General features: G+C 31.3%; 1 protein-coding gene across 4 annotated transcripts in view; it reads left to right on the top strand.

The window, feature by feature from the left end:
• The first annotated feature begins 997 nt into the window (after positions 1-997).
• The window catches only part of LOC105217113 (rho GTPase-activating protein Graf), a 142,613-nt gene continuing 116,139 nt past the window's right edge, over positions 998-27,471 (top strand). For 2 of the 4 annotated variants that reach the window (XM_011191956.3, XM_011191954.3), the window contains exons 1-2: positions 998-1,393; positions 4,224-5,806. In XM_011191956.3, the coding sequence (XP_011190258.2) occupies positions 5,368-5,806 (439 nt within the window). In that variant the 5' untranslated portion in view covers positions 998-1,393; positions 4,224-5,367. Of the gene's footprint in view, positions 1,477-1,500; positions 1,711-4,223; positions 5,807-27,471 lie in introns of those variants that run through there. The other 2 variants (XM_011191955.3, XM_029043396.2) reach the window with 2 other exon arrangements.

The following is a 27,471-nucleotide window of genomic DNA, read 5'->3' as shown; positions in this document are numbered from 1 at the left end:
AGATTCTAACGGGCCATCTCCTATCCAAAATATATCATTACGAATAAAGAACAAACAAAGTCTGGAAGGACTAGAAGTAAACATCGCGGAAATGAATTCGAAGCTAAGAAGTAAGGAGTACAGCTATTCAGTACCATCTTTAAAATGAAATTTAATATTTCTGGAGTTTTAATTATACCACTTTTAGTATAATATCATGGTGCCAATGAATATGTGTTCCAAGTTCCATCAAGATATTTAAATTTTTACTCAACTTACGCACAGACATACATCCGGATTTGAAATCTACTCATCATCCTTTGGTATATATAACACTATATCTATGTAAATTATATTGTAACCGCGATATAAAAAGCAAGTGCTACAAAAAAATGATTGAAAATTTAAAAAACATTGATCTCGAGGCCAACAGGGAACAAGTAGTGGTAAAAGTAGAAGTTTTCCGCACCAATTTTTGTCTCTATCCATAACGACATTTTCCATGTACGATTTGTAAAAAAATGAATATTGTATCAACATGCTGGTGTGGTTTATGTTTCAATATTGTTGGCACCATCAGTTGATTGCGCCAGTATTCTGGTGCAGTGTATTGACCGCTTAAATTAAGTTAATAAGCTATGTACGTATTTCTAGGTACTACACTCCGACAAACACGGCAACACCGCACGCAACATGTTGCTATGGAATTCTCCAGTCACACGCAACATGTTCGTAACAAATACATAGCGCACGTTACCATTTGTTATTTCATGCACATACTTGCGGTAAAATATGTAGTTGAAATTCATATTCGAATGAATAATCAATAACAAATACAAAATATATTAAAATTCTAGCGTACTCTGTCACTTTTTACAAAAAGTTACTTTTTATAATAACTATTTTTTTTTAAGAAAAGCCGTACTTCTATGACATCCGGCAGCCTCGTGCCAATACATTTTGTTTTGCCGGCTTGCAACCGCAACGAACTGTCGCGTACCGAACGAACTTGTTTTGTATTCAATACAATTCAATTCGAATTGAGAGCTTGAAGTAAACGAATGTGTTTTCGCGTACGGTTGGGCGCGAATTTCCGAAAATTAAACAGCGTGCATGTGCGACGAGTGTGTGTATACGTTTTGTGTAGGCCAGCAAGCATACAGCAACAACAAAATATATGTGTGCAAAGTTAGTCAATGCAAGCGTTGAAATAGTTAAATAAAAAGAAAAAAATAGTTGAAGCGAAGAATTGGAAAAATAATGAATGCCAGTTGGAAGTTGAAGTGCTGATTTGAATTATTTACTACAAATTTGTGGAAAAACTGAGCACAATCCCACAGAAAAGTTGTACGAGCAAAAGCAGATAACAGTAGAAGCGCGGTGTGCGAAGATGTGAAAAATAGTAAAAATAAAGGTGAGAAAGCGGAAAAGTGCAAGTGTGTAGCAATGTGAAATGTTTGAAGCGCAAGCAGTGGAAGTATAATTTTTCAAACAAAAGTACGTAACTAATAAAAGTGGCCAGATAAATTAACAGTATTGAAATTCTCAGTATTTGAATGCAATAAACAAAGAAATGTACACAATATTGCAAATAAAGCCTTTGCAAACAGAAAGTGTTGAAACTGCAGCCGGTGCTACACCGGAGCTATTGGCTGGTTTAGCGCCGCGTCAAGTGTCATTTTTGATATATATTTACGTGTCTATGCCAACATATTTCAACAAAATTAATAAGTATTAAAGTGAATTAAACAGCGAAAGTGCAAGCAGAAAAGAAATGAACGGCTGAAATGTTTTATTAAAAAAATCTTTGAAATTTGTGCGCTTAATATTGAGTTTATTTTACAAAAGATTTGTTATTGTCGCACTGTAATGCTATTTGTAGTGCTAATAAGCGTACATATATATAAAGACCGCGTTGCAACATATTGTTTTTTTTTTTTAATTTTCCCTAACAAATATTTTATGCATCTACAAAAATTCCAGTTTTTTTAATTTGGTAAATATCTTCGAATTGCGCTACACACACAGCATTCCAACGCACATCAGCCGTCCTTATCAGACACGTCATAAAAGCACTAGGTACTGATCGTCTGCACGGGCAGTCTTCCCTTTCCTGCTGTTTGTTCGTGGTTTGAGAGAACCCGTCTCCTAAGACCGATTTCACACAGGCAATTTTTGTTGCGGCAATTCTTAGTTTTATAGGAGAGGGGGCGACCAAGGGAAGCGAAAGAGAGAGAAATTCTCCTCTCTTCGTCGCCCCCTCTCCTATAAAGTTAAGAATTGCCGCAACAAAAATTGCCTGTGTGAAATCGGTCTAAGCGCTCTCGGCGTACAATGGAATGGCACATAGTAATCTGAGCTGGAATTTTTTCCTTGCGTGTTGTTGCTATTTGTTTGGTTGTTCGTTTGATCGCACTAACTTTGATAGATCGGTTCGAAAGCGTTTGTTTGCATTTTATTTAATGTTATTGGCTGTGTAATTCTTTTATTAAGCGGTGTTTCTGTGATCGATGGTGCGCTGGTAACAGTGTGTTCAAAATTTTAATTTTTGGCGCTATTGCCCTCAGTAAGCTTAGAATCTGGAGAATGTAATAGAAATGTTTGACTAAATAAGGCAAATTCGCACTAAAAAAACTTCATATGTATTTTATAACAAAAAATTACTTAAATCTATAAAAACTTAATATATTTTTTTAATTTCTGTAAATATTTGAAAAGATAGTTCAAATTCAAATGCGCAATAAGAAAGTGTATTAATTAGTTAAAAAAAAGAAGAAAAAATTATTTGGTTACAAGGTTTTTTTTATTTATTACCTAAAATAATTTAAATTAAACCAAACATTTTGTTTGAATAAAATGTTTTGACAAAAGACTGTTAAAAATGAAATATGTAAATATGTCTAAAATATGTATAATTCGAATTTATCGCAAAAATATTAACCACGAAAATTATTATTAAAAAAAATTATATTATATAATTATAATTAAACAAGTGATATTTAAAATTTTTTAAATTAATGGCAAATATATGTTATACTAAAAAAGTGATATAAATTATAACAAAGAATATAATTATATATTATAATGAATTAAAATTAATATACATATACATATAGTTTAAATAAACAAATTGGGAAACTATAAAAATAAAAAAAATTAATTAAATTTTATTAAAATTGTAATAATTGTTGGTTTTGTAATACCATTGTAGTATCTAATGAACTTTAATAGAAATAATGCATAATTCAAAATACGAAAATATCAGTGTTGATGCAACGTGAAGTGTTAGTTCAAGTTGACTTCTATAACTCGAAGTTCTCCAGAACTCAAACTCTTGAATTGGCAATAGAAGTCAAATTCAATACAAATTACCTTTTATAACTGGAAGTTTTTTTGGATTGTGTTGATCGAGTTTGTATTTCTCATTTTGTTTTAATTACTTCCAATTGGTTGTTGAAATGTTATGAGTTTATTAAATATGAAACTTGCTCCCAAGTTATAATGGCTTTATGAGTGATATTTTTGTAAACAAAATTAGCGTTGTATTATGCTGTTGTTGTTGTATAGGCATACATAATTCTTCAAATATTTTTATGTAATGTTGTTGACAAACATAGCCTTTGCTCAGATTTATACGGTTATGTAAGGACTAGCTATGTTTTAAGATCCAAAAAGCCTTCAGTAATCATAATAATTAGTTATAAGCCAGAACGAACCTTACAATTTATACAAACATACTTATACTGCATGACCTTCACAAGGGTTACTTAGAATGTTGCACTTCTGTGTTTCTTTTTTTTCATAAATATTATAGCTGTTAGTAACACTCTGTAGCGGCTGTAGCTTACAGCAGGAATGTTCGATTCAAATAGTCGTTGATCGAGGATTCGAACACATTTTTTTATCTTAGTTGCAACGAAATTGTTCAGAACTAGTTGGAAGCGCAAAACATGTTTACAACCACATTCTTATACGTAAGGATAGCGAGTTAGCAGTGAATAGGAAATATTTTTGACGTGCTGTGGAAATAGTAATATAAATAAAATATTAAATGCAAAATTACAACAAATTAATAATTATATAAATTTTTGATCGCTTCATTAAGCATGTGCTGAAATTTCGCCACAAAACTTATTGGCAGTGCATTAAAAGTGATTTCGCCGTGAGCTCTCCTGCTTGCCACGCTGCATCCTTTATCGTTTATGCCGTGCTAATTTCGTGTATATTTTCTAATTTATTTACAGCTGATATTGGGAAAACGCTGCATAATTGCTACTTTTTGAAGTTGATTACACTGAATTCCGATCTTTGTGTGTGAAAAAAGTGCGGCGAAACGCCAAAAAACGTACACAAACGGGTATTTTGTATTGATTGCAAATTCGAAAAATAAGAATAAAAAGCAAAAAACAAAAAAAGAAATAAAAATGAGTGATGAAACGAAATGCCAAAACAAGTTAGGAAAATCAAAGAATTTCACAGCGGCTGCGTGACGGTGAAGACGAAACGTGCGCGTAATAAAGACGAAACGAGTGTGTACGCGAAGTGAACGTGTGCGCGAGCGAGTAAACCAACGTGTACGATCGGCGGCGAGTTGCACTAGCAGCAGAATTGCAGTTGGAACAGCAGCAGCAACAACAACACAATAACACTGCGAAGTGAAGCTAAACGTGTATATGCTAAAGTGTATGTGTGTGTGTTGTGAACGGAAAAAGTGCAACGACAGTCGTTGCAACAACAACTACACAATAAGCAACGAGCAGTAGTGTTACAAAAACAAATTGGCGAGTTCGTTGCAAAGGAATGTTAAACAAAAGCAAAACGCATAAGAATAAAGTGTAAATTGTAATAAAAAGTTGCGACAAACAAGTAAAATACATACATACAGAGTGCAGCAAAAACCACAGCGGCAACAGACATTGTGCAAACGTGTGTGTGAAAAGTGCATGAAAGCAGGTTTATAATGTAGTAAAAAGGCGAAAGGTGCGTGTTGTTTTTGTTTTCTTATGAACGGAACAAAGGCGAAATTCACGTGAAGCTGCAGTGTTAAGCTCAAAAAAATAAAGAAAAAACAGTGAAAAGCAGCTTATGTAAAATGCAGTAACTTATTGTTTTTGTAAATATAATTTTTACGAATTATTATTAATTTTTATTTTATGTGCGCCTCTTTCTTTCACGCGTTTCTGCCAGTTTTAATGCATTTTTGTTTCATTTAGCGCCACAAAAAGCGTGTAAATAGCTAAATTTATCTTAGTTTTTTTCCATACATTACAAAAGCAATGAAGATGAATTGTGCAGCAATTTAATTATTTTTAATTTTGTGTGTATAAAAAATCATTAATTTCAAACAAATAAATCACATTCTTTCAATTTTCCTTGCTGCTTGAAATTATGAAGAATAATCAAACAAAAAACGCAAACAACAATAACACCACTAATAATAATAATAACAATAACAACAGCAACAGTAAAAATCTAAATTACCTAAATAATATCAATAAAAAATTCAACAATAACAACAAGAACACCACAACGACATCAATCACTAATAGCAACAACGCTAAACAGAACAACAACAATCATAGTAATAATAATAATAGTAAGAACAAAAAGAATAGCAATAAGCGTACATTACGATTGGGCCGTAATAAAATGGGCGGCCGCAAAGATGTGCGTCGCGGCCTCGAGCCACTCGAATTCGAGGAATGCATTGTGGATAGTCCAGAGTTCCGTGATAATTTGAATCGTCACGAAAAGGAATTGGATCACACTAGTCATCAAATCAAGCGAATCATTAAGGAGGTGAAAGATTTGATGAGCGCTGCTAAAGGTGAGTGGAAGGAATACGTAAATACATATACTAAAAGTTAAAAATGTGTTTAAAAGAAATTTATTTAAAAACATGTAATATAATTTTTTTTTAATATTTATTTTAAAAGTTTTGAAAATATTTATAGTGGAAGTTCTCTAACTCGAATCACCATAATCCACAAAAAACTTCGAGTTAGATTGACTTCGAGTTACATAATTTTCATTAAAACATATAAATTTTCAAAAAGCTGTAAAATATAGATTTATGCACTGTTTTATTTATTTAATTCGCAAAAATTTTTATGGACATACGATAACAGATGCTTTATGTAATTTTGTTTTTTTGTATTTTGCTATTGTTTGGGTCTTGACGTCTGCCTTGTGTTAGATGATTTATGCAATCCATTACAGTAATATCATATTTTATTCTCCTCAATACGATATAGAGGGACTCTTAAAATTCTACCTCGATAGTAAAATTTTAAATTTTGTATTATACCCTTGTCGAAAAGTTCGATTTATGGAAGGAAATTTGTATGAAATTTGACTTCTATTGCCACTTCAAGAGTTCGAGTTATGGAAAACTTCGAGTTAGAAAGAAAATTTGTATGAAATTTGGCTTCTAAACGCTATTGCCAATTCAAATGTTCCGAGTTATGGAGATCTTCGAGTTATGGAAGTTCCAAAATATTAATTTTAAAATTTTTCAAAATATTTATTTTTAAATTTTTGGAAATATTTATTTTCAAATTTTGAAAATATTAATGTTTTTTTCATTCTTTTATTCTCAAATCTTAGTTTTTTTGTAATTAACATTTTCTAAAGAGAATGGAAACTACTGCATAAAAAAATCGAAAATGAAAATATTGTGCAAAATGCTCTCAGCAATTTGAATACTACACCATAAGCTTTATTTTTGTTTGATTGAGTATACGTAATGTCTTGTCAATTTGTAGAACATTGTGGACTCGCTGAAACTTTATGGTGTTCTTTAAACTATTGTTTTGCAGTCTTCTTTATCAATATGTACAATATACATACATATATATGTTTCTATTAGATTTTTGTTAGTTGCTATACCCCATAACCTCAAAATGAATTTCAACGCAGTAAAATCGTATAATTGACTAGATATAACTCACCAAATATACCCGTATTCAAATCAATTTACTTAAGTTAACCACAAAATAACACTATTGCACAAAAAATATATAAAAACAACAATAACAAAGCGTATGGAAAAATCGCACTTTAGCATTAGTCACAAGCCGAGTAAACATATGTGTCTGTATGTGTGTATATAGTTACCTAAATGAACTTACGAAATATTGAATTACAAAATCTTACACACCGATGCAACAACAATAGCAAGAGTAGAACAGCAGCAGTAACGCAACCACAAGCAAGTGGTTTAACAGCAACAACAACAGCGATAAGCGGTATTTACTAAATGCAACTTTGTTTTTCTTATTGCAATAAGTTACTATTATTTTTGTTGTTGTTAATTATTTGCCTTTGGACAGTGATTTCTTTGCGCGATTTTTGTTGTTTTTCGTTTTCTTTTTACATTTTCGCGCAAACCATTGTTTGCCTTTTAGCATGCGAACCTCGAACAATTACAATTGGCGTGTTAAACTCACAATAATAATTACAACAGCAACAAAGTATGTTGTATTTAAAAAACAGTTGGCACGTATCACATGCAACAACTTTTGTTTGCAATGGGAACGCAACAACAATAACAATTGCATTGAACTGCAAGTTTATATATATATATTTATATACATATACATATATATATATTTTGTATATACCATATAATATGCTTATTATTTTCGTATACAAATACATATTTGTATGTATATGTATATATTTATAAATAATTTTTTCCTCTTTTTCTTGCATCTCAAAGGTAATCCGCTCTCGGCATCACTCAGTCCTTTTGTTGTCCGTCTGTAACAAGTGGTTGGCATTGACGATTTAACGCAGCTGCCTTTGTTGTTGTATTGCTGCTGTAATAATTATCCACAGCTGACGGTTACTTTAAGTGGCAGTGTCGCTGCTACAACAGACACAGTTGCCGCTGCAGTTAAAAACGGTTTTTTACTTGTTTATATGTACATATATTTGTATGTATATATGTATGTATTTATATAGCTATATATTAGAAGTCTGGTTGAGGCAGTATTTGTCTGTCTGTTGGAAAATCAACGTGGTCTTTTATGTCTGCACTACAGCTTATATCCACAAGTCAACCCGTCTCGTCTCGTATCCGCTTTCCGAGTGACACCTTTAGTTGTATTTTTTTTATTTAAAGATTCTGTAAACACGTGCCCTTCATACTCTGCTTGGTGGCCTTTAGTGTTGCCAACACAATAATGCGATCTGTTTTGTTGTAATTTTTACACTTACAATAGAACCAAAATAAAGAGTTTAGCATTCTTATACTTATTATAGTATACACACTAGGCAGGTTCTTAAAAATATAGAATTCAAAATTTTTAACAGTCTCGTAACATTTAACGTGATCAAATGCACAGAGGTGTACGGTTATTATATGTATATCACTCTAAAGACCTCCAAACAGAATTAATATTTAAATACTTAAACGTCTCCAAACACAATGTCTGAGATTTAATTGTCCCTTCGTTGGCATCGATTTTGAGTAGAACTTTAAGAAATCTAATATACTATGGTCTTCAACATTTAAGAAAAATCTTCCAAATTTTAATGTAAAGTTAAGTGGAACTGAGATATAAGTTGGTACTTTATACATTGTAGGTGCATTTTTGATATACTATAGCTGTCATCGATTGGCTAAGCGTTATAGAGAAGCCAAAAGAACACACTATTCTGTAATTCAAACAGACAGGCAGCACTTATGGTGCAAGCCAGCGCTAAAATATCCTCTTAATCATGCGCAATAGTACTGAACATTTTCTTAGGTGGAAAAATACTTATATCTGCACAAAAATATTTTTGTATCCCTTTGTTTTGAGCTGCGCCTATGCTTTACGTGTTATTTAATAAATTAAAATGTATTTCAAAGTAAAAACAACAAACAAAATATATATATTTATATTGTCATTTTTGTCTAAAATTTGTCTTTTGAGTCGTTTTTGCCATTGTGAATAGTATACATGCATATGTATACAAAATTTGGCAGCACTCAGCAAGCGGCGATAGCATTCTGTAAGAGGTATCCGCATACTCTCCTGTACGAACTCAAATAGATAACTTTGTTGAGAGAAGTGACCAATCAATGACAGCTTACGTATGCTAATATGCACCACACTAATCTAAAAATATACTATTTTCTTTTAATTTTCTTTCACGCTGATTTCATATAAATTTCCTTCAAGAGGTTTATTGCAATTTTTTTTTGTATTTTTTATATTTATTTCTGACATCGTTTAAGAACCACCCTGATGTTCATTGATCGTCAGTGAATAATTTCATTACTCAAATTTCTGTATTCTCTCTAAATAAAATAATCTGCTTTCAATAAATATTTCACTTTTAATTCTCTCTCTTTATCACTCTTCGTCACCCAAATTAAAAATTCTTTGACACGTCACCCCCATTACCGTAGTGTTCCATTCCCTTTTATGTATCGTTCACTTTTATGTACCGTTTCTGCCAGTATGTTTCATACACTGCTGGTTGTTTTGTTTTTGTTGTAATACCTTTGCTCAGTGTTATTGTGGCGGAGGTGGTTAATTTCTCCAAGTTTCCACAGCTGTTTTTCCTAAGTAGTTGCAACCCGAAACAGCTGGTGGACGACGACCTAAGGTTAGCATAGTTTTGGTCGTCAAGCAATGGCAGCAATACCGCAATAAAATAAAATTTTAAATTTTATAAAATTAACACTAATGTAGGACTGTAGGATCTGCCCCTAATTTAGTCAATTAGCAAACTTTTGCAACTAATTGCCTACATTAAGCGACTTAATAGTCTTTTTTGCACACTAGTCAATTGATCAATTAACCGGCCTTTGTTCAATTAAAGTGCTGATTTAGATTGATTTCATGTTTATTAAAAAATATTTAATATTTTCGGATCCCGGTTTTTCGGTGTTAAAAAGTAAATGTAAATATAAAATTTGAAACTTCGAAAATATTTCGGGGTCCCAAATTTATCTATCTATGAAAAATAATATTTTGAGATGCCGAAATTATTTTATTGTAATTCCGAAATTCGGGATTAAAAATTTGGAAAAAAAATTTTATCTCCGTAAATATTTCGTGATCCCGATTTCATTTTATTGTGATCTCGAAATTTCGGGATTTAAAAAATGTAGTTTGCTCTAAAAGATTCTCGTTTCTAGTTAACAGCAAGTGCTTCCGTTCTCTTGACATATGAAAATCTTGTTTGTGTTATTGTTACTGATGGCTGTTGACTGACACTGGTGGCATTCTGTTGTTCAAGAGTTGCATGCAGCGGTGAGCGATCAACTGGTTGGCTGACACCACCAACTGTTGTTGTTGGTGTTGGTGGTGATGTCGAGTGCGTTAATTATTGTTTTGGTAGTCGTTTGCCAGCAGGTGGACGCATACAAAGTTAAAAGCTTTTATGTGTGTTAGTTTGTACATTTTGTTATTTAAATTCGAAAAATCGCAGTAACATATTCGACAACTTGTTTTTCTTGTTATTGCCTTTTGGCTTTTCGTTTGATTCACTCATTTGTTTTTAATAATATTGGTGGGAAAACCCTAAATGATCGATTGTGGCGATTAAATAAATGGTTGTGGCTTAATGCAAGAGCAAACAGCAAGAAACACAAAGTGCAACAACAGTGGAATGCAGCGCAGCGAATTGGCGAAAAGTGGTTGCCAAATGTGGTGAATTTACGTTAAAACATAGCAAAAACAAAAACTGAATTACATATACAGTTGAACTTCTTTAAGTCGATTTATCACAATCCACAAGAAAACATCGAATTAGCGAGTTATCGAAGTTCAACTGCATTTTTAGCAGTCGGGGTGGAATGAGTTAGACTTTTTTTTTAATATATAAGTTTATCCGACAAAAATACTCCCCAAAATTTTGGAGAGTTCAAATATTTTTGAAGTTATTTAAGATATCATATTTATTTCTATTTATTTGGCATACATTTAGGTTTATTCCCACAAAAAAAATTAATATTTATTATAGTAAAATCACCCTTAAGAAATTTCGATTGTTTTTTATTGAAAATCATCGATTATTTTGATTGAAAATTAAATAAAATGTCAATGGCAAAATAAAAAACCTTTTTTTCGTCACAAATTTAAAAATATCGACTCATTTATTTGTTGTTATAAACAAATTATATAAATAACAAAATATCGATATATTTTTTTGTAAATAACACAAACTAATGATACAATTTTGTAAAAACAATTATATTGCTGTAAACATTATTTCCGAAAAATATAACTACAAACCCATTAATTTAAACAGAAATTAAAACTTATACAACAATATTTAAACAGAAATAAAAATGTTAAACTCATCGATTACTTAATTTATAAGTATCGATAAATTTTGATCAGAAAAATATTTAAAAATATATCTATTTTTTTCTTTAATTTTTTCATAATTTTGTTTGCTATTTTTCTCTTATTTTTTTTAATATTTTTACATAATTATTTTTTTTTAATTTTTTTTAATATTATTTAAATTGTATTTAATTATTTTATTTTTAATTTTTTTTTTTATTTAATTTTTGGTTTAATACTTTTTTAATATGTATATTCTTAATTCTTTATTTTTGCTTATTATATATTAAGGTTTATACTTATTATAAATATTTATTATTTTAAGGCATTTTAATTTCGATTATTCAATAAAAAACAACAACATTTCATGCGTGCTGGAAAACAGACATTTTAATATGCCCTAAATGGCATTTGCACCAGTGAAATTCCCCAGAGAACAGAACTCAGCCTTGCCGCGGGTCGACGCTGGCATTCAATGTGAGGGTGCGAATGACGAGCAACAAGTGTTACCGACCCATGGCATGCAAGGGAAAAATGTAGAACAAAAACCAAAAGCGAATGCCAAGTAAAAGACGATAAATATACTGAAATGTGTATATATGTGTGTATGTGAATTTGTGCGGAGTGTGTGTTTGTTTGCATGTAAGTTTTCTCGCCAAAGGCGAATGAACATATTATAAACGCATCGAATGTCATTTAACGCGCACATAAATGCTTGCTGACTCGAGTTTTGTGTATTAGAACTACTAAGTACTTTATCAAATACAAAAACAAATGCATACAAAGAAACATACATACATATGTATATGTCTAGGTTATGCAGCGTGTAGTATTAGCAGTAATGAAATAAAATTTAATAGCTTCAAATGTGAAACTATGCAGTGCAAACAACAACAATGTGTATAACAAAAGCAACAACAAAAGTAAAACAACAACTGCATTTCATATATATAATTTTATTGATTATCGTTTCGGTTGCTTGGTAGAATCGATTCGTTGCGTTTTGAAGGCGAAGGCGAAGGCGAAGGCGAAGGCAAAAAAGACGTCAATAGATAAATTCTAACGGGCACTTAAATATAACAAATACATATGTACATATATAGGTGTGTGCGTATGCTTGAATGCAAGTGTTTATTTACCAACGTTCACTTGCAACAATCTAAGGAAATAAGTAAATGTATGAATATGTAAATATATGTGTGTGTACTTATCTATGTATCTACTTACATACTCACATGCATAACTAACTCTTTAAACATGCGTTTGTTTGTTCATTTGCTCACTTGCTATTGAATTAATTCGTTCAATCGTTTTTCCTCCCTTTCCATTTCGTCTGTCCGTCCGCCCGTCAGCCGCTGCCACAGCTAATCGCTTGCATGCCAACACGTCATTATGTCGACTCCGAAGCATTTGTGGTCTTATCAACCGCAAAATTGCTCACTTCGTAAATAAACATGTACACATACATACATACTTCTATATATATATATATATTTATATACTTATTTATATGTATGTATGTATTTATATATAAAATATAAGTATGTTTGTATTCATGTGCGTCGGCTGACTTTTTCCCAACACTTGTTTAGTTGTTAGAACTAATCTCAACTGCTCAAGGCGTTTACTAATTGTGTTGCGTTAAAAATTATCTGCGAACAGTGGACAATGATGCATTAAACAGTGCAGAAATTAAAAAAAAAATCCAAAAATTTCAGATAAATGCTTTTTATTTAACTATACATTATGTTATGAACGTAGGAAAATGCTTAAGTTTAATTATTTTAATGAGTTGAAAATTAAAAAAAATTTTGAAACTTAAAAAAAAGTGAAAAATATAATAAATTTTGTTTATTTAATTATTATTATATAAAAAATTTTAAGTTAAAGTCTACAGGAAAAGTTTAAAAATTTTAAACCTTTTTAACAGGTCATTTAAAGATTTTAATAAATTTTTTAATTTAAGATTTTAATTTTTATATCCATTCAGACTAAGAAACATTTGCAAAAAATATATTTCACTTTTTTTAATTATTCGATAAACTAATAATAATTTTTGCTCATAAAAATTATTAAAAAAAATTCCTATCTATAAAAATTTTATAAAAAAAATCTACTAAATCAATACTTATCATAAGCCCAAACATCAAAGTCAAAACAACAAATTCCAAAAGTATTTGCTGCCTAACAAATGTCACCCCATTCCCCTCCTCCGCAGCAATAGCGCACAAACAAGTACTAAGTACACACTCCAACGCTTTCTTTGGTTAAACACTTGTCACACGCAATAAATAACAGTGCTTATAAGGTATTCACCTATCTGATTCTGTGCGATCGATCGATTTTTTCGTTGACAAAATTAAAGTGGGATGAGGAAAAGTAAGCTCTCTATCTACATGTTCCTCAGCTTAGTATATTGGATTATATTTGATTTAATGCTTGTTTGGTTATGTACATGTGTATGTTTGTACATAGATACATACATATATCTGATTATATAAGTCTAGATAATGGTACATACATTTAATTTTTGGTTTTGGAAATATGTATGTCAGAATTAATGTACTTTCTTATCGACGCTTGAGTAGCACTACAGTCTGTATTTATTACTTTTTTACGAATTATTTATTTGGAATACATTTCTCGAATATTTTGAGTAATAATTTTGGAGACAAGAAAATATTATTTTAAAACATCCTTTTCAAAATATCTCCTATAGATACGTAAAAATTAAGATAACCATACAAAACTTAATGAATTGAAACAAATTTTAAACCATGTTATTCATTAATTTGATCCTAAAAAATAAATATTGAAATAAAAATAAATTTAAATAAGTTTAACATAAAAAAAAAAATAAAAATAAATAAAATAAAATAAATTAAAATAAAAATTAAAAAAAAAAAAATATAAAATATAAAATACTTATAAAAATACAAAATAAATATGTCTGTATCTCTTTATTTTTTCTTAATATTTTTCAATCAGTAATACGTGTAATTTATTAGTTTTGTTTTTATTGATTTACATTTACGTATTAATTAAATCAATTATTTTTTTTTGCAAAATTAAGTAATTTTTTTCATAAAGCAAGCAAAAAAGTTTAAAGAAAAAAAGGCATCTGCTAAATTTCCTTCACACCAAAATACACATACACACTCATAAACACACATTTACGAACTTAAGCAGTCATTCGCTAGTCGTTTTCATTTTCATTTACCGCTTCAAAACAGGTTTAAGGTCATGAGATTAACATTTAAGAAAACGTAAATATGTATATAAACAAACATACACATATGTATTCATGTATGTACACAACTTCACACACCTGTATGCTCAGGCATTCACACTAACACACACATATTAAATTATACACTCTGTACCCTGTAAGTCAATTCAATGAAACAACAACATTCGCCTTGTACGAACGTTTTGGAGAATTAATTGCAAATAATACTTACTAAATCCGATATATTATCTGTTGTACCTTGGCTTTTGGTATATGACTCGTTGACCCGCTGATTAAACATACACACACACACATATATATATATATATACAAACAACTGTGGTTTGTGGTGCAGATAGAGCAATGCCAGCAAATAAAAAATACGGCAAGAAACACCACAACAAAATAGTAAAAAAAAAACAAGCAACAAAGGGCAGCAGGAAAATATCACGTCAACAACAAGTGTGAAATTGCCGCGCAAATAAGCCGCACATTAGTTTATAATATTTATAAAGCCCACAATTTGGCGTAACTTTTCGCCCAACGCTCTCATATGCGACTATCAAAAACAAACACTGACAAGCAATTGTGTAAATATGTACAAAAAAGTATAATATAAAAAATAGTTGTGTTGATAAAAAGGGCGTACAAAGCTGCTCTGAGAGCTTGCTATTGTTGTTTATCACGGCTGATAACCGATTTCTCCGCAATATACTGACTCACAGTAACTTTTATTCACATTGTTTTGTTGTTTTTTTTTTATAAATGTGTTTTTTTTTTTTTTGTTAAAAAAACTATAAATTATTATTGTCAACTGAAAGCTTGCGAAAAACTCATAATTGTTAATTGTTTTTTTCACATTCGATTGCGAATTTTAGTTAGCAGCAACTGGGTGTGAGTCGCTTCCATGGTGACTACCCGTTGTGGAAAATTACGGAAATTCATTTGAAATTATTTATATCGGAAAAGAGTTATGCCCGGTTTCACAGTTCGTACTTAAGTTGTGCCCAAATAAAATCTTAGCTAAGCATTGTTGTTGACTGAGTAGTCATTTGCGTTTCACAGTCGATGCTTATTTTCTTTAAAATTCTATTATGATATATGGCAGCACAATGAAAAAGATTTGTTTATAAATACCATCTGACAAATTGAATTTATTGTTGATGAAAAATAACTTTGCGATGAATAAATTTAGAATCTGGGAAATGGATGGAAACAATAAAAGGACACCGAATTTCACCGCAAGCGAGTGGGGGCACCTATTGCAACTCGCAGGAAAGCATATAACCGTTCTTGAATGCAAGAAATTCCAAAAATTTTTTCAGCAAATAATTTTTATTTTATTTTTTTGACAAATAAGTCAATATTCAAAACAAAAATCAGCTGTTACTTAAGCACTGCTTAAGTTTCCCATTTTCAGTACTTAAGCAGAACTTAAGTATGAACTGTAAAACGCAATATTTCTGTTTTATCTTAAGCACAACCTAAGCACTGCCTGTGAAACCGGGCATTAGTGTGCGAAAAAGTATCAGTAGGGAACTATAAATTTATTATATACACATGTATATTTATTGATATACTAAATGGATCGAACTAACCTTTAACACTTTCAAAAAAATTTTCTTTATAACCTCGAAATATTATTGACGTCTTCTATGGAGCGTCTGATTGAAGGATTGATTAAGGGGCAAGAAGTGGTCATAGAGGACCAAATCTTGTAAATGAGCGCATAATGTGTTTAGTATGTATCGATATAAAGCACCTCTTTCTCTCTATTTACCGTTATGTAGTTGAAACAAGAAAAAACGTTAACTTCGGCTGTACCGAAGCCAATATACCCTTCACAGGTGCATTTCTTTTAGTAACTATGTGTTTAAACAAATCTAAAGACGTAAGAAAAAGTAAGTAAAAAAAAAAGAAAACATTTTACTAATTCTTTTTAGTCGGGTTGTTTGCTAGAAACATTAAGGTTATATAGTTAACCGATCTGAACAATTTCTTCGGAGATTATATTATTACCTTAAGCAGTAATCCATGTCAAATTTCGTGAAGATACCACGTCAAATGCGAAAATTTTCCATACAAGCCCTTGATTCCGATCGTTCAGTTTGTATGGCAGCTATATGCTATAGTGAACCGATCAGAACAATTTTTTCGGGGGAAGATATGTAGTAAAATGCGGAAGTTTTCCATACAAGCCCTTGATTCCGATCGTTCAGTTTGTATGACAGCTCATTGATGATGATATGATATAGTGGTCCGATATCGGCAGTTCCGACAAATGAGCACCTTCTTGAAGAGAAAATAACATCTGCAAAATTTCAAAACGATATCTTAAAAACTGAAGGACTAGTTCGTATATATACAGACAGACAGACGGACGGACATGGCTAAATCGACTCAGTTCAACATACTGACCATTTATATATATATACTTTATAGGGCCTCCGACGCTTCCTTCTGGGTGTTAGAAACTTCCTGTCAAACTTAATATACCCTGTTCAGGGTATTAAAAGTAGAATGATATAATACTGACCCCAACAGATTCAGTGGATCTATAATGATATATAAGATATGTTGAAAGTGACAGCAATCTCCCTCATATTAACACGACGACTTTAAAAAACAAATGTCTTTTGCTATCCGTATTGTTGTTGGTATTAATATATGTAAGTTTATGTGTTCTCGAATCAATCCAGATCTCACACACTGTTCTGACTCAAGTTTTGTCCTTCCATAAAGTGTAACATTAAATAAATTACAGTTAAAGGGACCAGTAGAAGGGTGAGTTCTCTGGAGTATGAGATCATAAAAACAGAAAACGTCCTTTGAAATTTAAGCAAACGAACGAAAAAGAATTATTAAAGCTAATACGAGGTAGAGATCAGCGATATTGCCATGTCACTCACTGTGATTTCAGTGATTGTTATTTTTAAATCACTGTGATTTTATATTGCTATTGAGATCGCAACAAAAAAAAAAAACGAATTTATGAGAATTTGCACTCCACATTTTTTTAATTTTTTACATTTTCATATTTATTAATTTTAACAATAACCAAAATTTATTTTAACTGCTTTCGTAATCACCGTACCCAAAATTATCGAAATCGCAACTAAAATTACTACTGTGAGCACTGAACTGTGATTGCTACTCTCCGAACTGCTATTGCGACAGTAATCGAAATAGAATCACTGAACTGCTATTGCATCAGTGATGGAAGTAGAATTACGGAATTAATATAGGTACTGTGTATCGAACAAAACTAAATTTTTCTATAGCTACTGTGATAGAACTCAAATTATTAAACTGCCATTGCGATTGTAATTCACTGCACTCAAAAAGCTTTTAATATTATATATTTATAAAGCTTTAACAATCATAAAGTAGAAATAAAATAAGAGCTCAAAGTGAATATGCATCTACTTCAGATAACATAAATTGTTAAAGAACAACAACCTAAACTAAAAACAGTAGTAAAAATATGAATAAAGGACTAGAAACGGGCAAATATCTTAAACTTTTGGAACAGCACAAAGTTCAATTGTTTTAATATTCTTAGCGTATAGATTTGTTTCCAGGTAGATTAAGTTAGGTTAGGTTCAAAGGCTGATCCGCGCTACAGGTGTCCACGAAATTACATAAAACTAAATGTTTCGCAGTTTCATTTTATTTTATTTGTTTTCTATGATACGTATTTTCGTTTTGGTATTAGAACTTGACTTTTACTAATTATTTCTTCAACTTTTTTTCAAATAGATTTGCTCAACAATTATTGGCGATATGTCTAAAATTTCGATTTTTTTTTCGATTCTGCAATATTTTTTGCGGCGATTTAATGGGTCTGACAACTTTTATTTTTTATTTTCCAATTTTTCGTTACTCTTTATGCGGCGAGTCCCACATATGATGGCGTTTTTCCATTTCCGAAATGCTAAATGACCAAACGAAACAAATTGACCGACTAATTCAAGGTTCCCCCGAAATTCAGTAACGCAACGCATACTGATGAATTTGAAGTAAATGCTAAAACAGTTAAGCAAAAAGTGGTAATGAATCATAGCTCGTTAATGACTCGTCGTCAGCCGCCGAATGAACATGCAGCGCAACGAGTTGTGTGACTGGACACGGCGTCGACCGAAACAAGTTTGTGGTCGAGTTAATACCATTGGTGTGTGTGTTTGACAGTCGATAGTATGTTGTTTCTGTACATTTCAACGAGCTCCGATGCAGGCTCGCATTACTTCATTCAACCGCTCGAGGGTGTACCTGCTTCGCGCTGCAACGCAAGATCGATTACCAAAATAAACAGGCTGACAAAGAGAGCAACAAATGCAAAATGTGGGAAAAAAACAAACAAAGCTGTATTTGTTTTTCGAAAAAAAATTAAATAAAAGTAAATAAATGAATTAGCCATATAAAAAGGATTCCGCAAACATTAGCATTTGAGAACCGGATTTTCTAACGTTGTAAGCGCTGATCGCGCTTGAGCGGCTGATCGATCGCTGGCATATGAGATCAATGTGTGGATTAGTGTTGACGTTTACTTGTTGATGTTGTTGTCGTTATTGTAGCATAGCTGAAATCTATTTCGAATTTCTTCCTTTGATTATTCGTATTTCAACTGACATATTTATTTCCATATTTACATTTATTTGCCTACGCGCTGTATAAGATCAGTCGTCGTCACTGCTAATCAGCTTCGTTACCACACAAACGTCGCGCTCCGCTCACACTACGTACGTACATACGAGATTAGCCGTCAAGACAGACGAGACGGTCACTCATGTGTCTTATCTCGCTGACTGGTAAGTCAAGAATAACCGCGCCATATTTCACATAAACATTCATGTACACATAGAGACGTTTAGATAAGAGCATAGCGGAACGCTTGAGGCCATCCGCTTTTTGCTCCTACTGAATGGAGCTCTCATTGATGATCAGCAGTGTGTAGCCATAAATAGCTGCTAATCTTTAGTGGCTTAAGATTCGGAAGAAACATATTAAATAAAAATAAAATAAATAACAAAATTCTCAACGGAAAATGTGCATGAGACCATTTGACTGTTTATTTTTCCGTTATCTCGTACGGGTTTAGCACGTCTCAGGCAGAAGGTGAAACCTCAGAGTCGCCCATAATATTTTTGATATAGCTAGAAATTCAATTATGTGTCTATATATTTGATAAAAGTCGCCCCAAAAGCAATGCTATGCCTTATAGAGTAAATGCAATCTGAGAATTGTTGAACTCGCTTGAAAAAGAACTCGTTTCTCGTCATACTCAGAAATCCGGACTTATTATATACATATAATACTTACATATATTTAAATTATCGGTTCCTTTTTTTGCTAGAAACTTGGACAAGTTTCTCCTCGCTCATTCCTCACTTTTGATGAGAGTATCGAGTTTATCTAGCAAATGGAGGGAAGTCATCTAACGGGAGACCCAGAAAACGGATCCGTTTCGATAGGGTCGGACCATAGAGAGAGGTGTGTTAGATAAGTGGGGTTATTTGGTCATACAGAGACTCTTTGTATGCAAGACATGTGTTGGGTATGTTGGGATTCAGTATGTATACATGTACATATGTACAGATAGGAGTTTAATCTTCAGAGAGCCAGTTCTGCGGCTATTACCCAGCCAAGGGTTGTCCTTGCGGCGAACTAAACCTGTTTGGATCGGTAAGTTATAACTTAACAAATGGAGGGTTCAAGAAGACTCCTGTGGACAGCTGTTTTTTAAGAAGATTCTTTGATTTCTTTCAATAAATGGTAGTTCGGTAGTTCTACTGCTTGTTGATGTTTGTCGGTATTGTGATCGAATTTATTGTAGTACAGTGACCGCCGATACTCTTATTCTACAATTTTCTGTAAAATATAGAGAACAATCATAAAACCCCGAATTCGAATTTCACTAGTGTTTATCAATGTCAAAAGATGTCGATTAAAATATAAATCTATTTTAGTCTGCCTCTTTATACAGTTTTACTGTTCTTCTGGCTCTTCTTAAAATAATGTCTGTGAATAGAGTTCAGTTAAGATCTAGGTATTGGGCGTTCTTTCTAAAATGTCTTCCAAGACTCTTCTAGCTCATGATTCAGAGCTCTAGAGACCGAGACCGTTTTCATATCGCTTTTTTTCATACCTACTGTAGTTTCTATGCAACCAAAACTGACACGAACATAATTTCGGCCAATCACTATTATCTCTAAAAACTTATCTCAACTATCATTATTCCTAAAAAAAACGAAATTTTTGAAAAAAAAAAAATTTTTTGTTTGCCAAAAATTGTCCAAAATTAATACCTATTCTACACAAGTATCAGAACTTCAAAAATAGTCGCACATTTTCTGAAAATGTATTATATTTTAGCAAGTTTCTATTTCATTGGCCTTTTCAGTTTTCTAAATTTCTTTGCAAGAATTGGCATGTAGCCATATTCGCGTTGAAGTTTCTATAGAGTTAATGTTTGGACTATTTTTAGATCTGTTTTGCATAAAATGGTTTTGGAGTAAATACTTAAAGAGGCGAGTGTGAAATTAGTGGGTAAAAATAGATCAAAAGCAGAAGTGTACAAATATATGGAAGTATGATCTTCTCTATCTATGATCGCCTTATTAAGAATTGGAGAATTTAGTGTAATAGACTTCTTCGTTAGGGAATAATATTTTTATAGTTTTTGCTCTAAGGTCCTACTTCCGTGGACTGTAGATAAACCTTATATCATATTTTCTAACATCATACATTCAAGTTTGAAGTGTGTTTGTTAGACCTAAAGGCCGTTCTGTCCAAGGATAGATGCAAAAAGTTCGAGAATTTTGCTTGGTCTAACAGAAAGTTGTGCCTAACTTTGTTGTTATGTATGAATACTTATAATTTATTTTATGACTAACCACATATTAAATATAAACCGTTTCTAGTTTTCTAATATCTTCCAACTATATATTGTCTTTCTTCTCCATATTATCGAAACCTGGTTCCAGCTATACCAACATGTGAGTTCTGAACATCTGATTACTTAAAAGCACTTTTTGACGCTTCCGCCTAAAAACACTCTCCAACAAGTAGTTTGAAGTTTAAAATGCTTCTTATTATGCGTTTCGAATATTCGCGTGAGATTCTCTTTAAAATAAATAAAAATGTATTAAAAGGTATATGACCTAGGTCTATCAACACAATAGACTCGTCATTATGACTCATGACATGTCGTATCTACAATTATTGATTATCTTCATTTCGCATAATCTTTCGTTAAAGCTTCTCCTTTTCTTCAATTTGACCCAATAGTCTACTTTAGTCTCAGTGTGTTTTTGCATAAACGCTCATCTTTTTAAATCGTTTGAATTAATGTGTGCTTTGTCTCCGTCTTAAGTTCTTATTTTGCAACTCAATCAGCAAGAATTAATTTGTAAACCGGTGAAAGTTGCATAGTCCACAGCTAATTTAAATTCATTAGCGTTATCTGCAAAATTGGCAAGAAATAATGGCAAGCAAATAAAAAATAATAAGCTAAATTCGTGTGTTGGTGCTAAAGCTCGGGTTTCAGCTTAAAAATAAAACACAACTAAAATTAGTGAAAGTTGCCGAACGTAGAAGATTTATTCTTAGCGGGGATAAAAGCAAATAGTAAAAGATAATGAAGATGCCAAAGTTAGTATTGACATTAGGGTGGCTCTGAATAAAAGTTGAACATCAATTCTACCAGGATCTGTTATATTTTGTTCAAAACTATAGCACTTGAATGACATGTCATTCAGAGTTTAAAGCTCAAGTTCGATTTCGTAGGCTTTAATAATATTATTATCGATTTTGATTATATTCGACGTCGAAGTTAAATTGTAGTAAGCAAATATTTGCTTTAACCACCCAAATGGTCTTCCGAAAATAAATGGCAATAAATACAGAAATTTAGCCTTAAGACAACACCATTTCGAGGTGTGTCAAATCTGTAAAAGGAAATGAAATTTTATGACCAATTAGTGTGTCTAATTTTAGCAAACTCTTCAATTACAATATTTGGGAGTTAAAAATAAAATATGATAATTGCAAAAATTTTAGTGAAATACCAGACAGTTTTACAATTTCTTATTGGAGTCAAGCTGTAATAGAGAGCATAAAAATACCGTAAATACCGTAAAACCGAGAATAGAAAATATTTTTTAAGACAAGAAAACAAGTGAAATTGGATGAAAATCGAACACGCGTGGATATGAAACAGTGGTGATTTCCTATGGAGATCTTTTTTTTGAGCTGATATATTCTTAAAATATTTGTCACTTTAGGCCCAACCCATACTGGATTAGCCAATACGTATTTTCTTGTCTGATGCGTTTTGTGTTTTATTAGTCAAAGACGTTTTTGACTAAACTGGTGTGGCCTTACTGGATTTTTTTGTTGTCTTTGAGTATTCTTCATTGACTGCTTTAACATTTTTCGGAGAAGTAACGCTTGTTTTTTTTTTTGGAATATTTGCGAAGTTGTAGCTTCTTTATTCTCACATTGTGAGTCTTTTATATGACTTGATATGGTAGAATCTTTCTTTCGATTGTGTTTGATATTCTTTTGGATCTCTTCTTCAAACTGTTAGCTATGCAGTCACTAAAGAAGGGTATAAGTCCTCTTTGTTCTGGAAGATCGTCAATGTTTCAACGGAAAGAAGACGATTATATCATTTACCGAATAGTTATTTTAGAAATGGAGTCACTCCAATCTTTAGTTCGACCTAGAGCTTGATGATTTTGAGAACAACTACTCCCAGTGTATTTTAAGACGGTTCTACTTAAATAAAGAGCGGAGATATTGTTTACACCAGTTCAAAGTTCTGTATTATTATATGTCAGGTGGAAACCTTTGCGGGATGCAAAGCTTTGAGACTGCGTTCCAAATAGACTTGGGCTGTGAATATTGTGGAATGCAACCTTATAGCGCACAGCACTCAAGTGATTAATTAACCGGCCTTTGCTCGATTAAATCGCTGATTTAGATCGATTTATTATTTAAAATAAAAATCCTATTTTTCTACAATAATTTTTAATCGAATACAAATCGAGTTGAAAACGGAATTCAACTCAACGTTAGTTGTCTACATTTGAAATTTGGTTGTGTTTATTGATACAATAGCAATCAGCTGATAATACTTACCAGCTTTTTATGAACAGCAAAAACAAAATTGTAGAGTCGTTAATCGAGTAGGCTGCTGTGCGAAACGCAAAAACTAGTTTCTCAATTATAATCTTAATGTATTAAATTAATTTTGCTTTGCGAAAAGGATATTAACCTCTGAGTTCTAAATATAGTTAGGCTGAGAACCTAACAGATACAAAAGTCTTAGATCAGCTTAAGATCAGCTATGAAATAACATCAAAATAAAAATAAAAAATATTAAGCGTTTGATCCATCACCAAAAGCGTTTTGAGGTAAAGGTTAAACAGCTAACCGAACAAGCGAAAATGAAACGCGCAATGAAAACGAAAGCCTCAAATAACCGAGTCCATAATGAGTGGAGAGAGGGAAGTACGCACAGCACGCAAACATTTCCGAAAACATTTAATTACAACCCAAAGTAACAACAACAACACTTCAATTTTGATGGAGGGACAGTGCGCGTCGAACGCCGTTTACTGCTTTTTGGCCAAATTAACTTTCGATTGTTGAAACGTGTGCGCGTGCGCAACACCTCAAATCGTATAGATATCTATCGACATGCCAGTGCTAATGTCCACACGCATAACCACACATGTTTGCATGCGTGTATGTTTGTTTGTGGCGCATATCACTCGCACCGTATTCGTATCAAAAATGCGAGTCAAGTGCACAGCGGCGCATGCGCAACTTTTTTTATTTACACCGCTGCGCCTCTGAATCTAGGTCAATGCGCAAAGGTTGATTCGCGCTGCACAAATGCGCGCATTGCAGGTCGTTTGTGCGCTGCAAAATAATAAAACACAAAAACATATGTACCCGTGCACAGCTGTAGAAAAAGCCTAGGTCTTGCATGAGCAGCGTACGACGACGCTCAGCCGACACTACATGTCACCGGCGTGCAAATCAGCTGTCTGCTGTTTATTTGTTTGTTGTTGTTTCTATGTTATTTGTGCCACTTTGTAATCGCATTTGCTGTGATTGCTGATTTGCCCCGATCATCGGCTGGCTGTCCAGTTCGCGGCACAAATTTCTCCAGTTGCTTATTCAAATGGCGACGCAGTCGCACTTTGTTGGTAGGAGGCTAGGCAATTGTAGGATAAAAAATATTTTCAAATTATTGTAGTTTTTTGAGATTTATTTTGGAATACATTTTTGGATATTTTCAGTTATAATTTTTTGGAGAAAATTAGAGATTCAAAAAAAAAATTCTTATAGAAATATGTATACTTTTTTAATCAACACAAAAAAAATATTTTTTTATGAATTAAGAGTAAGAATAATAATTGTAGTTAAAAAATTAAACCTTAATTTTTGAATTTTAAATTAAAAATATTTAATTTGTTCCAAACTAAACATAAATAGTACGAATATATTGAAAAGAAGGAAATGAAAAAAATAATATCATTATATTTATTATCATTATAATCAAAAAAAAAATACAAAACAAAAACCAAAAAAGAATGAATAATTTTAAAGTAAAAAATCTGAATAACTTTTACAACATTTGCGAACAAAAAATAATAAAATATAAACTCGTTTTAAAGCAATTATGTATTAAAATTAAAAAAGAAGCGGAAACATATTTTTTATAAAATGTTACATTTTAAAAACTTCAATGCAATTTTTTTTATTTTATTTAATTTTCTTAAATTTCTTCAAAATATATTTTTTTTCGAAATAAGTTTTAAAATTTTTGTTTAATTTAATTTAATTTTTTTTGATTTATGTATATTTTCCGTTTTTGTTTTTTAACCATTTGTTATTATCCATATATATACAATTGATTTTTTTTAAGTTCTATGTATTTATATTTTTAAAATTTTTTTTATGTTTTCCTAAGTAATATATTTCAGAGACTAAATTTCTTAAAAGCGATTTTGGAAAAAATTATATAATTATTGAAGAAAAAATATGCAGTAAAAGTAACGCGATGGTTGTTTAATAATTTTTATTAGTTATATTAGTTTTAAAATATTTTTTTTAATTCTTGAATTAAATTGTGATTAAATTTTAAAATTTAAAACTACTTTTTTTTATTAATATTTCGTTTTAAATGTACTAATTTTGTGTGTTTACTTCCTAAAATATTAATTAAAATTTTTTGATTTCGAATCGTATTCATATGATTCATTTATAGTACAGATTAGTCTAATTAATGTAAATAAAAAAATAATTAATATATGAATGAAATGAAACAAAAGAATTTAAAGTATAGAGTAAAAATATTAATTTATTTTATTTATTTTTTTTCAATTCGTTTATAAATATTTTAAAATAATTTTTATTGTTTTATATTGTTTCTATTTTAATTTTTAGTTTTAAATATAGTAATACTACTTTTTTATTTTATAAATTTTTTATATATTTTTTGTGCTTTTTTAAATAAAATAAATTTTATTTTTTTTATTTTTTATTTTTTTTATTTTTTATAATTTTTTTTATTTTATTTATTAATGTGTTTATTTGATTTGTATATTTATATATTTTCTTTTTTTTTGTTATTTTTTTTTAAATAATTTTTTATTTTGTTCTTCTATTGAAATATTCTTACAAATTCCAATTTGTTGATTAATCGAAATTAAAGTATTATCAACCTGTGTATGTATGTTTGTGAGTATACTTTTTTTTAATCATTTTATTTTCGTAAATTTTTTTATTTTACATTTTTTATTTTTTAACTTTCTGAATTTTTTTTTAATAAAATTGTTCTATTGTGTTTATATAAATATATCATGTAAAACCCTGAATTATTTATGCAAACAAAATTAAATTATTACCAACCTATAAGTGGCATATACATATACTACGTAAAAATTTACTTATTTTTGTATCAAATAATTAGTTTATATTAACTGAGAGTATGTTGCGCCACACTGCCATTTTTTCCAAGCACCATCTGCAAAGTGCTAAACGAGCGAGTTTATATGCATGTATATGTATATATAGAAATGGAGGAAAAAGAATTGAGTTGCATGAAAAAGTGCCAAGTGCCAAGTGCCAGTGAAAATCATACGTTTGTATGAAAATTAAATGGAATGATTTGTCGGTGATTTACATGCTCATCATTTGCGCATTACTTCGAAGTTTAATTGCGAACGCTGGTGAAAATGGCATGAAGTTGCAAAAGGCTGCAACTAGAGTAGTGTATATATGTATGTGTGCATGTAAATAATTGTATGTATGTATATAAAAATGTATATGTGTGTACAAGAATTGCCTTTGCCAACGCTGCGCATGCGCAATTTACCTTTCATCAGCCAAAGTTCGTGCTAGAAATGCTTATATTCACAGCACAGTATATATGCGCGCATACAAAAATATGCCAACCACGTTCGCGCCGCGCTACAAAGAAGGTGAAATTCTCTGTTTTTTCACAATTCAACACTAAATTTTTTGCTTTTTTTACTTTTTTAATTTTTTATAATAGCGCAAAGGTGCTAATGTTTTTGCTGCCGCTGGGTCGTTCGATCCGCCACTTCGCCGCAGATCGTCTGTGCGCTGTCGTCTGTTGTCAGCAGTTAGAATTCGAATTTATGCGCTTAGTATTGCTTATAAATAACGCTGCTGCGCTCACCTTTCGCTTTCAGCGTTTCTTTTTTTCCACGTGATTTTGCTTTCTTATTTTCTCTCATTTTCTCTTATTTGTTCATGCCACAGACAGACGCAAACATTTCTGTATGCTAATTTGCGAGTTTCGACACGTAAATGAAAATTTTACGTTTCAAAACGACCACTGATGGCTCATAAATAACCGAGTGTGTGTGCGTTGTTGTTGTTATTTTGTTTTGCAGATCATTGGCTTTCTTTGTGACATATTTGGTGTTTAAATGA

The sequence above is a fragment of the Zeugodacus cucurbitae genome, chromosome 5, assembly GCF_028554725.1.
Source record: "Zeugodacus cucurbitae isolate PBARC_wt_2022May chromosome 5, idZeuCucr1.2, whole genome shotgun sequence".
In the NCBI taxonomy this organism is placed as follows: Eukaryota; Metazoa; Arthropoda; class Insecta; order Diptera; family Tephritidae; genus Zeugodacus; species Zeugodacus cucurbitae.
Note: the sequence above shows the minus strand (reverse complement) of the source record. Positions and strands in the feature narration are given on the sequence as shown.